The sequence below is a fragment of the Schistocerca americana genome, chromosome 1 (genome assembly GCF_021461395.2).
Source record: "Schistocerca americana isolate TAMUIC-IGC-003095 chromosome 1, iqSchAmer2.1, whole genome shotgun sequence".
NCBI lineage: Eukaryota > Metazoa > Arthropoda > Insecta > Orthoptera > Acrididae > Schistocerca > Schistocerca americana.
In genome coordinates this window covers 366,444,273-366,458,202 of record NC_060119.1, presented here as the reverse complement: position 1 = coordinate 366,458,202, position 13,930 = coordinate 366,444,273, and the positions used below count along the sequence as shown (strand labels likewise).

Below are 13,930 nucleotides of genomic sequence, written 5' to 3'. Positions count from 1 at the left end.
TTGCAGATGCTCACCTTCAGCACAATTCTCATTAAATTCGAAGCAAGCATCAACATCAATTTGAATGACTTGTGTTCCATTATTGCCATTGCCATAAAAGGAAGTTATACAGGGTGTTACAAAATGATACGGCCAAACTTTCAGGAAACATTCCTCACACACAAAGAAAGAAAATATGTTATGTGGACATGTGTCCGGAAACGCTTACTTTCCATGTTAGAGCTCATTTTATTACTTCTCTTCAAATCATATTGATCATGGAATGGAAACACACAGCAACAGAACGTACCAGCGTGACTTCAAACACTTTGTTACAGGAAATGTTCAAAATGTCCTCCGTTAGCGAGGATACATGCATCCACCCTCCGTCGCATGGAATCCCTGATGCGCTGATGCAGCCCTGGAGAATGGCGTATCGTATCACAGCCGTCCGCAATACGAGCACGAAGAGTCTCTGCATTTGGTACCGGGGTTGCGTAGACAAGAGCTTTCAAATGCCCCCATAAATGAAAGTCAAGAGGGTTGAGGTCAGGAGAGCGTGGAGGCCATGGAATTGGTCCGCCTCTACCATTCCATCGGTCACCGAATCCGTTGTTGAGGAGCGTACGAACACTTCGGCTGAAATGTGCAGGAGCTCCATCGTGCATGAACCACATGTTGTGTCGTACTTGTAAAGGCACATGTTCTAGCAGCACAGGTAGAGTATCCCGTATGAAATCATGATAACGTGCTCCATTGAGCGTAGGTTGAAGAACATGGGGCCCAATCAAGACATCACCAACAATGCCTGCCCAAACGTTCACAGAAAATCTGTGTTGATGACGTGATTGCACAATTGTGTGCGGATTCTCGTCAGCCCACACATGTTGATTGTGAAAATTTACAATTTGATCACGTTAGAATGAAGCCTCATCCGTAAAGAGAACATTTGCAGTGAAATGAGGATTGACACGTTGTTGGATGAACCATTCGCAGAAGTGTACCCGTGGAGGCCAATCAGCTGCTGATAGTGCCTGCACACGCTGTACATGGTACGGAAATAATTGGTTCTCCCGTAGCACTCTCCATACAGTGACGTGGTCAACGTTATCTTGTACAGCAGCAACTTCTCTGACTCTGACATTAGGGTTATCGTCAACTGCACGAAGAATTGCCTCGCCCATTGCAGGTGTCCTCGTCGTTCTAGGTCTTCCCCAGTCGCGAGTCGTAGGCTGGAATGTTCCGTGCTCCCTAAGACGCCGATCAATTGCTTCGAACGTCTTCCTGTCGGGACACCTTCGTTCTGGAAATCTGTCTCGATACAAACGTACCGCGCCACGGCTATTGCCCCGTACTAATCCATACATCAAATGGGCATCTGCCAACTCCGCATTTGTAAACATTGCACTGAATGCAATACCACGTTCGTGATGAACACTAACCTGTTGATGCTACTTACTGATGTGCTTGGTACTAGTACTGTAGAGCAATGAGTCGCATGTCAACACAAGCACCGAAGTCAACATTACCTTCCTTCAATTGGGCCAACTGGCGGTGAATCGAGGAAGTACAGTACATACTGACGAAACTAAAATGAGCTCTAACGTGGAAATTAAGCGTTTCCGGACACATGTCCACATAACATCTTTTCTTTATTTGTGTGTGAGGAATGTTTCCTGAAAGTTTGGCCGTACCTTTTTGTAACACCCTGTATACAACGGTGCACTTGAGAAGATAAATTCATACGAACTGACAATTTAAGAAATATTTATTATTCCACAATCACATAAGTGATTTATCTTTACCGTTTTCCACTGTTGCAGCAAGACCATCAGGTGTTTTCCACTGCTGCAGCTAGAGCATCAGGTGATTGGATTTGTCGTTTTGCTTATCACTGTACACTGAGACTGAAACAAATCCGAGGCTGAATGAAGTTATCTAACCTTTATCCCTTCCCTCGTTCTGTCTTTTCTCTACATTGCCCCAGACTAGTGATTAGATTCTGTAATCTTAATGTCACTTAAATCAAGCTTGCACTGTGGCAAGCTCTCGAGACGAAATGGAGGCATTCTGCAGTTAGCTCTTGGTGTCCCTAAGTACAAAACCATGGGTCTTACTTTTACACTGGTGTCCAAAATTAATGCAACAAACAGCAATTTTGCAAAGTTGCGTTTATTTTGTCACAAAACAGTATAAACAAGTGACAGTAAAGTAGAAACAATGTAAAAAATACAGAACGTAAACAACTGCTACATGCATAAGGACAGACAAAAATGTTCTTTGTTTTTTCCAACTTACGGGATTTGGACACACATTCCGACATCTGGTTAATGTGTTTAGTGTGGAGTGTGACCACCTATGGCAACAGTACAGGTCTGACAACGATGGGGCATACTGCAAATGATGTTATCAAACTCATGTTGATGCAAAACACCCATTGTTTCTGCAGAGCTGCTCGCAAGTCTTGGATAATGGTTGGTGGATGCTAACGTGGTGCAACCCGTGTCCCTAGTGCATCCCAAACTTTCTCTATGGGATTCAAATCAGGAGAACGAGCAGGCCACGCCATGGATGCAAATTCTTTCTTTTCCAATAAAATATCAATCACTCGTGCTCTCTGAGGTCGAGCGTTACCGTACATCAATACGAAGTCTTGGCCCACAGCACCTCGCAACAACCCCACATGAGGTCCCAAGATCTCGTCACGATACTTGACAGTAATTAAATTTGCCGATTCAACCGTACAAGTTCATGAAGAGGTGTTAGAATCGTAAACATAATCTCTGCTCACACCATTATGGAACCTACTCAATATCGGCCTATTTCCAGAATGTTTGGATCCTGAATTGTGTTCCACGTTCCCTACAGATGCGAATCCGCCGAGAATCATTCTCCAGACCAAATCGGAACTCACCTGTGGAAAGAACATTGGCCCACTGTTCGACCGTCCAGGTGGCATGTTGATGACTCCACTCCAGACGTTCCCTTCTGTGAAGACGCGACAGAGGTACACATACAGCAGGTCTCTCTGCAGAAACCTGAACACCGTTTGTCTCAATGCAACACGCCCAGTTGATGCTGCGAGGTCAGATGCCAGCTGGCGTGCAGTACTACGGCGATACCGTAGTCCCCTTACAGCCAAATAACGCTCCTCTCTTTCTCATGTCTCACGCGGTTGGCCCAGGCTCAGGTCTTTGGGATACGGTTCCGGTCTCTATAAATTATCAGCAGAACGATTCGCGTTAAGCCTTCGGGCCATATCAGTTTGCGATGTCCTGCTTCCGTTCTTCTTACATCCCTCCGTCGCAGAGAGTCTGGTAGGCGTCTTCATTATGCCTTAGAGTACCGTCCATGACTATGTACCCAGCGATTATGGGTTTGGACTACCCGGCATACACTGCTTCGTATGATAGATGCTCTGATGTCACCGCTGGCGTGGTTTTTCGTTGACTGGAATGCTATCTTCCGTGCAGAATATGATCGCACGGACTTGACATCTGTTGACAGTTTGTATGATTATATCGTGAATTAGACACGTGGCAGAGAAATAGTGGTTTGTTTGATTTAATTTTGGAAACTGGTGTATATAACTACTCTCCGTTAGATACCCGTTCTGGGTGCAGCTGGAGGGTAACAGGTGTGCGCTAGGACGGTGGTTTTTAGGAACAGCAAGGGGAATCCCAAAGACGGCATAGTTATAGTAATTCCCGCAGTATTGGTCGATACTCTCTGCTGTTGACGCGAAGAGAACTGGATAATAGTGATGAGAGGAACCAACCGATTTTTTTCTCTTATTAAGTAGATTTTCGGTTGTTTATTGGTCCCAGTTATAATCGCTTTAAAAAAGTAATAAAAAATAGAACTGACAACCAATAAACAGGGAATGAAAATGGGCAAAAATTCAATTTGCCGTATCAGTGATGCTAAAAATTGCAATTTATAAATAAAAAGTTTTAATTGGTAAAATTACCATTGGTTTCAAATACAGTATTAATGAAAACAAAGTGAAGCAAGCACCGCTCGGTTAATAACAGTCTCGAGCAATAGTCACGTGATGCTAGAAGTCGTATAGTATAGTATTATTGATCTACGACGTTCATACACGACAAGGCAAAAGTTTGGATAGTAGATCGATATGAGGCATCATAATGGCGTCCGGTTTGGGGTATCTGTAGTTAAGGGCACAACTTAGCTATACCAAGAGCGGAGGCCATCTTGAAATCTGTTATCTTGGATTTGGGTTACGTATTTCAAAAGGGTAGCGGGTCATGTGGTACATATTTTGATGTGCCTCTGCCTCAGGAATACTCATGTGGTATGTGTTTTTAAGATATTTTTATTTGTGTTGGACTGAACACCTGTTAAAGTTTATGTCACTTGCCACAGTCGACATTATAGCATATGCTCAATATGCCTCAATTACGCTGGACACACAAACTGACTCTTTTTTTCGCATTCCTGCTGCACACGCTGCAAGATCTGTGGGTCAACAGACGCACATGCCTCCTCAGTACGCTGGCAAAGATGGGCTACATTGTTGGTTTTTACCTCATACACAGCTGATTTCGAATGTCCCCACAGATAAAAGGGAAGAGATGTAAGGTCAGGGGAGTGTGGCGACTATTCGATAGGACCCCTCCTATCGATCCAGTGACCTACAAACTGTTCATCCAGAAACTGACTTCAGCAGCATAGGGGGAGGTGCACCGTCTTGTTGGAAGAATGTTGGAAAATCACCCTACACATTCAACAGCGTTGGAAGCACATAATCACAGAGCATGTGAAGATACCTCTCCCCATTGAAGGTTTCACCGATTAACGCCGGACCTATGATTCTTGTGTCCCAAACCCATACCAAACCATCACTTTTCACCACCAGCACCTTTACAGGGATTCATGCACGAGGGGTTGGTATCTGACCAGTAACGGAGATTCTGTTTGTTTGCTTCTCCTTGCACACAAAAATTATGTTGCACTGATCCAGAGCCCATTCTGCATCCGCCGATCAGGGTCATCCTCCGAGAGATGATGTTGCAACTGTAACTTGTGCGGGTGTCATTGATGGGTATGGAAGACACGCAGAAGTGAACACTGACTGACGCCGGATATTGCTAATTAACTGGCGCTTACTGCGATTGGGACTTTTCACAAACGATGCCACAACTGCCGTTGCAGTTTTCTCATTGGTGACTATTCTTGGACGTCCACCACATGGCTTGTCGACTACAGAACCTGTCGCACGTATTTTTTCCAGTAACTTGGATACTGTCTCAGCACGTCGGGCATCGGAGTCAGAGCAATCACTCTGGTACTTCGTCCACCACTCACAATCACAATTTTAGAGCGTTCCTACTGTGTGAGTGCCATTGTGACCTGCAAGAATAAACAGATTTGATCACCTCATTGTAATTTCAAAATTTTACAGATCGTAACTCTTAGACAAATAAAGATATCTTAAAACAGATTTCAGTTTGTATTCCTGAGAAAGAGGCAGTTCAAAACGAGGTGCCACATGACCGCCTTCCCATTTGAAGCACGTAACCCAAATTCAAGATGGCAGAATTTAAGAGGACCATTGCTGTCTCCATAGCTCCTATAAGTTTGAGACCTTCCAACAGATACTTCATACCAGACGCCATTATGGTCCCTCACACCGCTGCACTGTTCGACTTCTATGGGGCTGTATCCAGACTATACTTAAGACTAGCATATTAGACGGTACTCGGTGCATGCATTCTTTTATCCGTTCGTAGGACAGCCAATTTAAACGTCATTTTCCATGTGCAACCTTATGTTGGTGGAAATGTAACTATAATATTATTGATTTGGTAACACTGATCTCTATTATTAGCCTCTATTATTAGCCTTTGAATGATGAATGTTGCCTTCATTGGACATGTTCAAAAAAACCATTATGATAGAAAATTTATGTATTTTACAATAGCCGTCCGATATTTTCCAACTGAGCCACCCAGGCAGATCCAAACTCTTGAGAGACTTGCCCCCCTCCCCCCATGAGTCTTGGTCATCGCGGATTGTGCCCCCCGCCCCCCTCCCCCCTATAGCACCGGAAACTATTTGGTTGTGATAGTTCAGTATTTCTGCCCATAGATGACAGTAAAATACAGATTGTCGTAAAGAGCCTATATCATACGGAGACCATAAAAGGTAATATACACCAACGGCCTTGCCGCAGTGGTAACACCGGTTCCCGTCAGATCACCGAAGTTAAGCGCTGTTGGGCTGGGCTAGCGCTTGGATGGGTGACCATCCGGTCTGCCGAGCGCTGTTTTTGCCAGAATTCGCGCGAGAAATAGTCGCGTGTGACTGTCAGAAGACATGGATCTGACACTTGCACCACAGCAGAAATTCTAGCTTGTTATTTAGCATGTGGCTACTATACATCTAATGTGGAGTAAATTTCGCATGATGCAGTGTATATTTATTGTAACTTCCCGGAAAGAAATGGGGAGTCGACCAGGAGACAACGAGTTTCATTTCTAATTGTTTCAGATGCTCTGAAGTGAATTCAGAGGTTTCTTCTTGGATATTCATAGTTGGAATTAGTAGTCTCTAAGCTTTATATAGTTTTTCCCTTCCCGGCGTAATATATTTTAGATGAGATTTTTACGAATTTAATGACTATGTCTTACATTGATTGGGACAAGCCAGAAAACATAGTTTCGTAATGTTGTTTAAAAACGCTAAAGAGTGAAAGTACAACTATATAGTATCTGTTTTGCTAAAACGAAACTTACGTTATTACAAATACTCGCGTTTTATATGAATAGTTATTAAACATAACAGACAATTGTCAAGATTAATTAATTGACACTTATATTGGATAAATGCAATTCAAATAAAGTAACAAATAATAATACGGGTACAACGAGGATCGAACTACAGAAAGCACTATTTGTAGTCTAGAAAGCTACTTACTGATCTGCACGCGATTTTGTGACAAATCTCATTAAAGTAGAAATTGTCTTTGTAAGGGAAGTTTACTCTCCATTTTGAAGTCTAGGATAAAGCCTACACGAATCAAGTAGCGATGTCTCACATTAAATACTGAAACCATAAAGTTCATACCTCTCAACAATGCTGTCCGTATTGTCACCGAGACAAAAGGGAAGGACATGATGACACTTCTCCCTTACATCCCTCCGATGCATCATGCTGTCTTCAACCAGCTGACAACTGCAAGTTCGGTTGAGGTATCTGACATGTTGACCCTTTGACAGAAGAAGATGATGTGGACGGTGAAATCGAGTAAACAGACATGCTCAGTTATAAAGCCTCTTGATATATCAACATGACAAGAATTACATTTTAAGAAATTTCGGCATTTAGAAACAACAATTTATGTATAATCCGTAGATGAACGCATTGCTGAACTATTGGAGAGCTCGGTAGCTAGCATTCCAGTAATTAACAACAATAAAACAATTATTTTAACTCAGTTTGTGAGAGAAAAGTGCATAATGGGAACAGTAAGAGCAGACTCACATTTATTGTATCACATTATGTTTATGTTTTATAGACAAACTGCATTTATGGGGATTAAAAGACAGCGTATTTCTTCTCAGGTATTAACCTTCACCAAAAATGGTTATAAGGGGAGTGGTAAAACTCTTGATTTATACCACTTTACTTGTGAGAGGAAAGTGGTACTCCAACTACAAATTTATTGCACTTGTAACAGTACACGTTTCGCAAAATGTGTCGTGTAACATCTAGCGAAACATGTACCGGCAGTGCTGTATGTGCGGAATGAACACCATACTTAGCCAAGACGCTAGGTTGATAGTGAACTGTGCAAATGCATAATGCTAAAAAATGGAAAAGAACAGTAGTTATTATATGACCACTGAGTAAGGTTCTGTTCGGCAAAATGTAGTGACCAAAAACCGATTTTAGCAATTTTATTGACAAAACTTTCGTAAATGTAGTGAATATTACTGAAAGCAGTTCTGTGATAAGGGAAAACCCTTGATTGGATACAAATATCAGTAACAGGTTTATATAGAAAAGCCACATTTTGTGCCACTGTGGCACAACAAACTTTACAAAAAATATTCGTTTTAGAGAGATCTTTGTTGCAGTCTGTTATTGAAATTACTTATTTTCTTAATACGCTTGTATGAATACGAAAAGCTTTGGTCAGCCAATCACAGCACAGGACATAATGTATAGTCAACCAGTTGTACTAGACCTCGGGCAAAGCAGAAAATCAGTCTGCCACCACAACAGGGCCACCCCTGCGCCCCCCCCCCCCTTCCACCCTTCCCCATTTCGTTGGTGGTGAATACAAACTGTCACATTCCAACCCAACCTAGGCCTTGGGCTAAGCCACAGATCAGTCTGTCATCACAACCAGGTTTCTTTCATAAACAGCTAAATATGTGTGACAAGGAAGAATATATACTATGATTGGCTGACGAGATCACGTGTCCTATGCTCTGATCATCTGACAGAAAGAAGGTGATTAGAGGAATCACCTTAGAAGCAAATCGAAAAGCCGCCATTCGAATTCAGTGCCTGCAATGATAACTTGCCATATTTTGTGCTTTTCGTATTTATACTTGTGTATTACAAAAATATGCAGTTTCAGTGATATACTACATTAAAGAGCACTCTAAAATCCATCATTTTTAGTATAGTTTATTGTGTTGAAGTAGCAGGAAGTGCACCCTTACCTTAGTATCAACCACTCAGCAATTTCTGTATTCAGTTACTGGTTATCTTAATTCATCTCATTACTTGTTATTATATCTCTGTTTTGGAAGTGTTCCTTAAGACCTTGAAGGATATTTTCTCCTGCCCAGCGTTTCTCACTAGTACTTTGGTTCTGATACCATTTTATTATCCGTTTTGCAGAATGGATTAAATGCTCTCCACTTAGCAGCAAAAGATGGCCATTTGGAAATTGTATCAGAGCTACTCAAACGAGGAGCAACTGTTGATGCAGCCACGAAGAAAGGCAACACAGCTCTTCATATCGCATCACTTGGTAAATGTTACGTGGCTCTTAATCAATTAAAATATTCACTCATTGAATAAATTTAACCTTAAAACATTGAGTTACATTTAGTCTAGAATTTGTAATGTTTTTATATTATCAAATTACCATTTTCATAATTACTACTGTAAATAAGAGAGTAAATATTCCTATCCTATATCTCCACTCTTCACCCTCATACAGTTTGTGACATAGGGTACTTAGTGAGCCATAATTATTTTGCCACCTATCGTGGATGTTGTGTGAGTAAAACACCTGTTGGTACAGCTCTCTGTAACCACAGTTACTGTGATTGTACCATCAGTATCATGAAATGTATGTTGGGTAAGTAATGTTTCAGGCTTTACCTTGGAACATCCCACTTAGAGTGTTAAGAATAAGACTGTATATGATACACTGTCTTTCCTGTAGTATCTATCTCTAATGACCTTGATGTTGATGGGATGTTAAACCCTACTCACCCTTCAACAGTGGAAAATCCGGAATGGGATGTAACAGTATTATGAAAAGGGTAGGTGTTACCCACTATATAGCGGAGATTGTGAGTTGCAGATAGATGCAACAAAAGGACTGTCAGAAAATGAGCTTTCAGCCAAAAAGGCGTTTGTTGGAGATAGAATGTACAAACACACACACACACACACACACACACACACACACACACACACACACACACACATATTCTCACGCAAATGCAACTTGCACACCTCTGTGTGTGTGTTTTATTTAAATTTCCTACATTGGCTTTCCCTGAATTTGAAGTGGAGCATTTGTAAAAAAGTAAATAAAAAATAGAGATATCTTGTGAAACAACAAGAAAATGCTTGTGAAAGTTGACAGCATGTGAAATTGTAAGGCACTGCTGTATGTTTAGATGCTCATAAAGGGAGAGAAGGGAACAAGAGAAGGCGGTTGTAGTAGCATGGTTTTGCGGTACCATAGGTGTGTCATCTGTACTTCATCTGTGGACCAAAATGCATCAATAAAATAGAGGTGGGAAAAAATGCAGAGTTTCAAGGTAGAAAGTTTCTCCTCTTTTAGGAATCAGGACTTTCTCAAACTCTGTGTGGAGTGCAAAACAGCTCTTGACGCAGTTATAGAATTACAGATTCAGCAGTCTGTGTTCATGGCTGCAAAATAATGTGTCAAACTGGGAAACAATGACCATCTAAGTTCTGTCGTAGATTGTTAAGAGTTCTTTGTACTATCCAATTTGAGGATGCTTTGGGAGGTTTCCCCCAATGATCTCTTTGAATGCTTACCCAGGTAACACTACACACAAATGTCCCTAAAAATCTAGCTTTGGAAAACAATTATTTAAACTTAAATTATGTAAAACTACTATGAAAAAAACTCATTGTGTTGATTGATGTGATGTGTGAAGTTTTGTATTGAAATATAATTTCATGTTGTTGAATCAGAAAGGTGGTATCTATTTTTATATTAATAATACAGAAATATGTACTTTGGTTATATCAGTGAAGTACCTTTTATGTAGCAAAGTAATCTCCCTTCAAAAAATGTTGAGTTAATACTGTCAGTTATTTGCTGTACAATATCTTTTAGTATACTTTCTGTCCAAATTTAGCTCCCAAATTCACAGAATCAGTTATATGAAAACTGGAAATTTTCAAATCCTGCCACCTCTTGGATAGTTTTATTTGGAGCCTCATGGCTGTAAGAATATATTGTAACAGCAAGAGAAAGAAAAGAGTTAAGAGTTCATATAATATATGCAAGACACTCTGGAAAAGTGTGAGACCCCAGATTTAAAGTGGGTGTTAGCCTTTCAGCACTTTTTTCAACCAATCTTTGCTTTGTGAGCAGAAGAGTTGGTGGTTTGTCAGTGAATGTTCATTATGAAGCTCCCTTAGTTTCTTTTGTTGGAAATATAATTAATGTAATGAAGTGGCTCAGGGTGAAGAGCCACTTGTGTGTTTGGGGTGGAATGTGGTGGTGAATTGTGGTGAGGGTGCAGGGCATTCATAGCTCAGGAAAAAACAATATCAAAAAGTAAAATATTTTGTTGACATTCAAGCTATTATACTACTAATACTGCAGCATAGTGGCCATGCCCCCTTTAGCACCTAGCACGATGGACTCGTGGTGCGCTGTGACAGCCAGTTGTTGACCTAGGAGCAGGCCAGCACATCTGCACCTAGGAATGCTGACACCCAGACGATCCCTCAACAGTGCACACTCCACTTAGATGCAGCATGGCTACTTGTGGCAGCAATGCAGAAGCCTGCCTGAAATCTCATAGGGGATTACAGCCGCCACAAGAGGAACTCTCACCTGCGAGCGAAGGTGCGAGGTGCCAAGCCAGCCCCACCAGCGTAGGAGAGTGGCGGCTGTACTTTATCCAGTCACGATCTACTTGCTGCCCCCCAGGACAGGAATCTGGCTACTGCTGGAGTGAGCCTGGAGGTGGTTCACTGGTAGAAAGGTGCCAAGTTCTGCGAAGAGGACTTGGTGTTGGATGATGATTCGGTGGTTGCAGAGGTCCAAACTCGTGGTGGCTGTTTCCTGGCCATAGCCATCTGGCATCTGTTGTACTCTTCCCATCATAATAGATGCTGTTTGACTGCAGATATCTCTGCTAACATAGATGGTTATTTACAGTGGTTAGAAGATCATTTCTTGTGATCATGTTTTATTTGTTATACCTGTCCACCATCCAAAACTTGGTCTGCAAGGAGAGTGGAATTTTCTTTTAAACATATATTTTCCATTCAGATCCATCCATTCTCATTACTATTATTCTTATATGTTTGTTCCAGCTGGGCAGGAAGAGGTAGTGAAACTGCTGGTTAAGAGTGGAGCTGCAGTCAATGCACAGTCACAGAATGGCTTCACTCCATTGTACATGGCTGCTCAAGAAAATCATGATGGTGTTGTAAAATTCCTTCTAAGCAAAGGAGCCAACCAGAGTCTTGCCACAGAGGTATTCAGCCACAAAAAATACGAATTTTACTTTATTATTATGAGTAATTAATTCTGTACTATTCAAAAGGAAAACAGAAAACGGCTTCATTATTAGCCAGGTGACAACCACTGCTGAACTACTGTCTTCAGATACATGTGTAGGTGATTCTCCAACCTGCTTTCTAATGCCACCTAACCACTTTCCACTAGCCCATCTACTCTGTCTTTTCTTATCTCTTGAAATCCATCAAAGAACTTCCTTGGACTATTGATCATTCAATATTGACTGTGTATTCCACTCACCTTAATTAATTTTTACAACAATCGTAAGTACATCTCCCACTGCAGTTTATTTGCTTATCTGTTTGTTTGTTTTCCTGTTTCTTGTTGTAATTGTCAGAGTGCATCTCTCCATTGCATGCTGCTCAGCCCTTCAATTTTTGAATGTTTTTCACATTAAAAGGCCATTGTCGCTGCTGTAAATCAAAGTTTGTGACACACACTGATTGTAAACTTTCTGTTTCAGACACAGCAAAGCTTATTTTGAAAGCTGTGTAACACTCGAAGTCATTTTTACTCTTCTGTTATTTTTATTACATCCATCTAAACCTGCTCCAGTTAAACAAACTCATCAACTGACTTCATTGCTGATTTATACTATGGTGGTTATACCTTAATTCAGTCATATTGTAATTGATTTTCAGCTCTACTTTCATATTTAATTTATGAAGGTCTTAATTTCATTGCTGACATTTATCTGCACATGAGGCAAATGGTCCATTGCCATCAGTAAAATGAGGGTGGTTCAGATATGATTTATTAAAGGACATTTCTTCTTTATTTTCAAAGTTTAAGGGTCTGAAAACTTCCTTGCATGGCTGAGAATAGTTTTAGTCATAAGTAATTGCATTACCAGACTCTGTTTGCAATTGTGAATTTCATACTCACTTGATGGAACATGTAGCTGGGAGGTATATAATCAATATGCTAACATATTTTGAGCCAGTGTCCTTTTTCTCAATGCCTGTAAGTTCAGCCTTTGTTGAATCTCAGTCAAAAGCTTTCTCAAAATCTGTTAATCCAAGGAAAAGTGCTAATTGATATTTATTATTCCGTTTTGTAATTTCAGTCATAGCTTGCAAGTGTTCCATTGTGCTAAATCCTCTTCCAAACACAGCTCGTTCCTTTGATTGGTGATAATTTTAGTGAATATTCTGTACATTACTGAGAGAATGCATATTGTTTCAACCACTATAGTATAACATGTTCTTCCAGCATCCAGTGCTGCCAACTTTTGTTCTTTTCTTTTTCATTTGCCTCTATTATGCCAGTCCTTGTCTGTATTGTTTTGTTCTTGCTACCGTCATTATACTATCAGTCTTGTCTTCTTGCTTTGATTCTTCCTGTGAAATTTTGCGGTAAGAGCTACTGCTGTTGGTCTAACTCTGTTTTTGGGAAACTATCTTGTAGGTATGTGGGCAATGATATTCTGGATGTAGGAAATGAAGTAATTTGCTGTAACAGAAATAAAACCTGTCACATGTACATTACAGGATGGTTTCACTCCATTGGCTGTTGCAATGCAGCAGGGCCATGATAAAGTTGTTGCTGTACTTCTTGAGAATGACACAAGGGGTAAAGTGCGCCTCCCTGCCCTTCACATAGCTGCGAAGAAGGATGACTGCAAAGCAGCAGCCCTTCTGTTACAGGTATGATTAATTAGTGTGCTGTAAAAGTAGATGTCATAGATATTTATAGAGGAAAGTGTAAAGAAATACATAAAGAACATCAAGGCTTTTTTACTGTTTTTTTTGCAAGAAATAATATTTTTACGCCTCAAATTCTTGAACCTCAAACATAATTAGATTTGTTGAAAATGTACATGTAAGTTCGATGAACTGTCTTGGCAGGAATTTGTTTATAAATTGCAGAGTAGTCGTGCTCATGTTGAAGTTTTCTCGAAGAGTGTAAAAATTTGTCAAGATGTCTGTACGAGAAATTGTACAA

At 40.7% G+C, this 13,930-nt stretch overlaps 1 protein-coding gene and 1 pseudogene across 1 annotated transcript in view; both read left to right on the top strand.

The window, feature by feature from the left end:
- The window catches only part of LOC124600409 (ankyrin-3-like), a 267,644-nt gene that overhangs the window by 105,437 nt on the left and 148,277 nt on the right, over positions 1-13,930 (top strand). Inside the window, exons 3-5 of the mRNA XM_047136159.1 lie at positions 8,857-8,989; positions 11,779-11,942; positions 13,477-13,632. Coding sequence (XP_046992115.1) covers positions 8,857-8,989; positions 11,779-11,942; positions 13,477-13,632 — 453 coding nt within the window. The remainder of the gene's footprint in view (positions 1-8,856; positions 8,990-11,778; positions 11,943-13,476; positions 13,633-13,930) is intronic.
- On the top strand, positions 6,157-6,274 carry LOC124552459 (annotated as a pseudogene).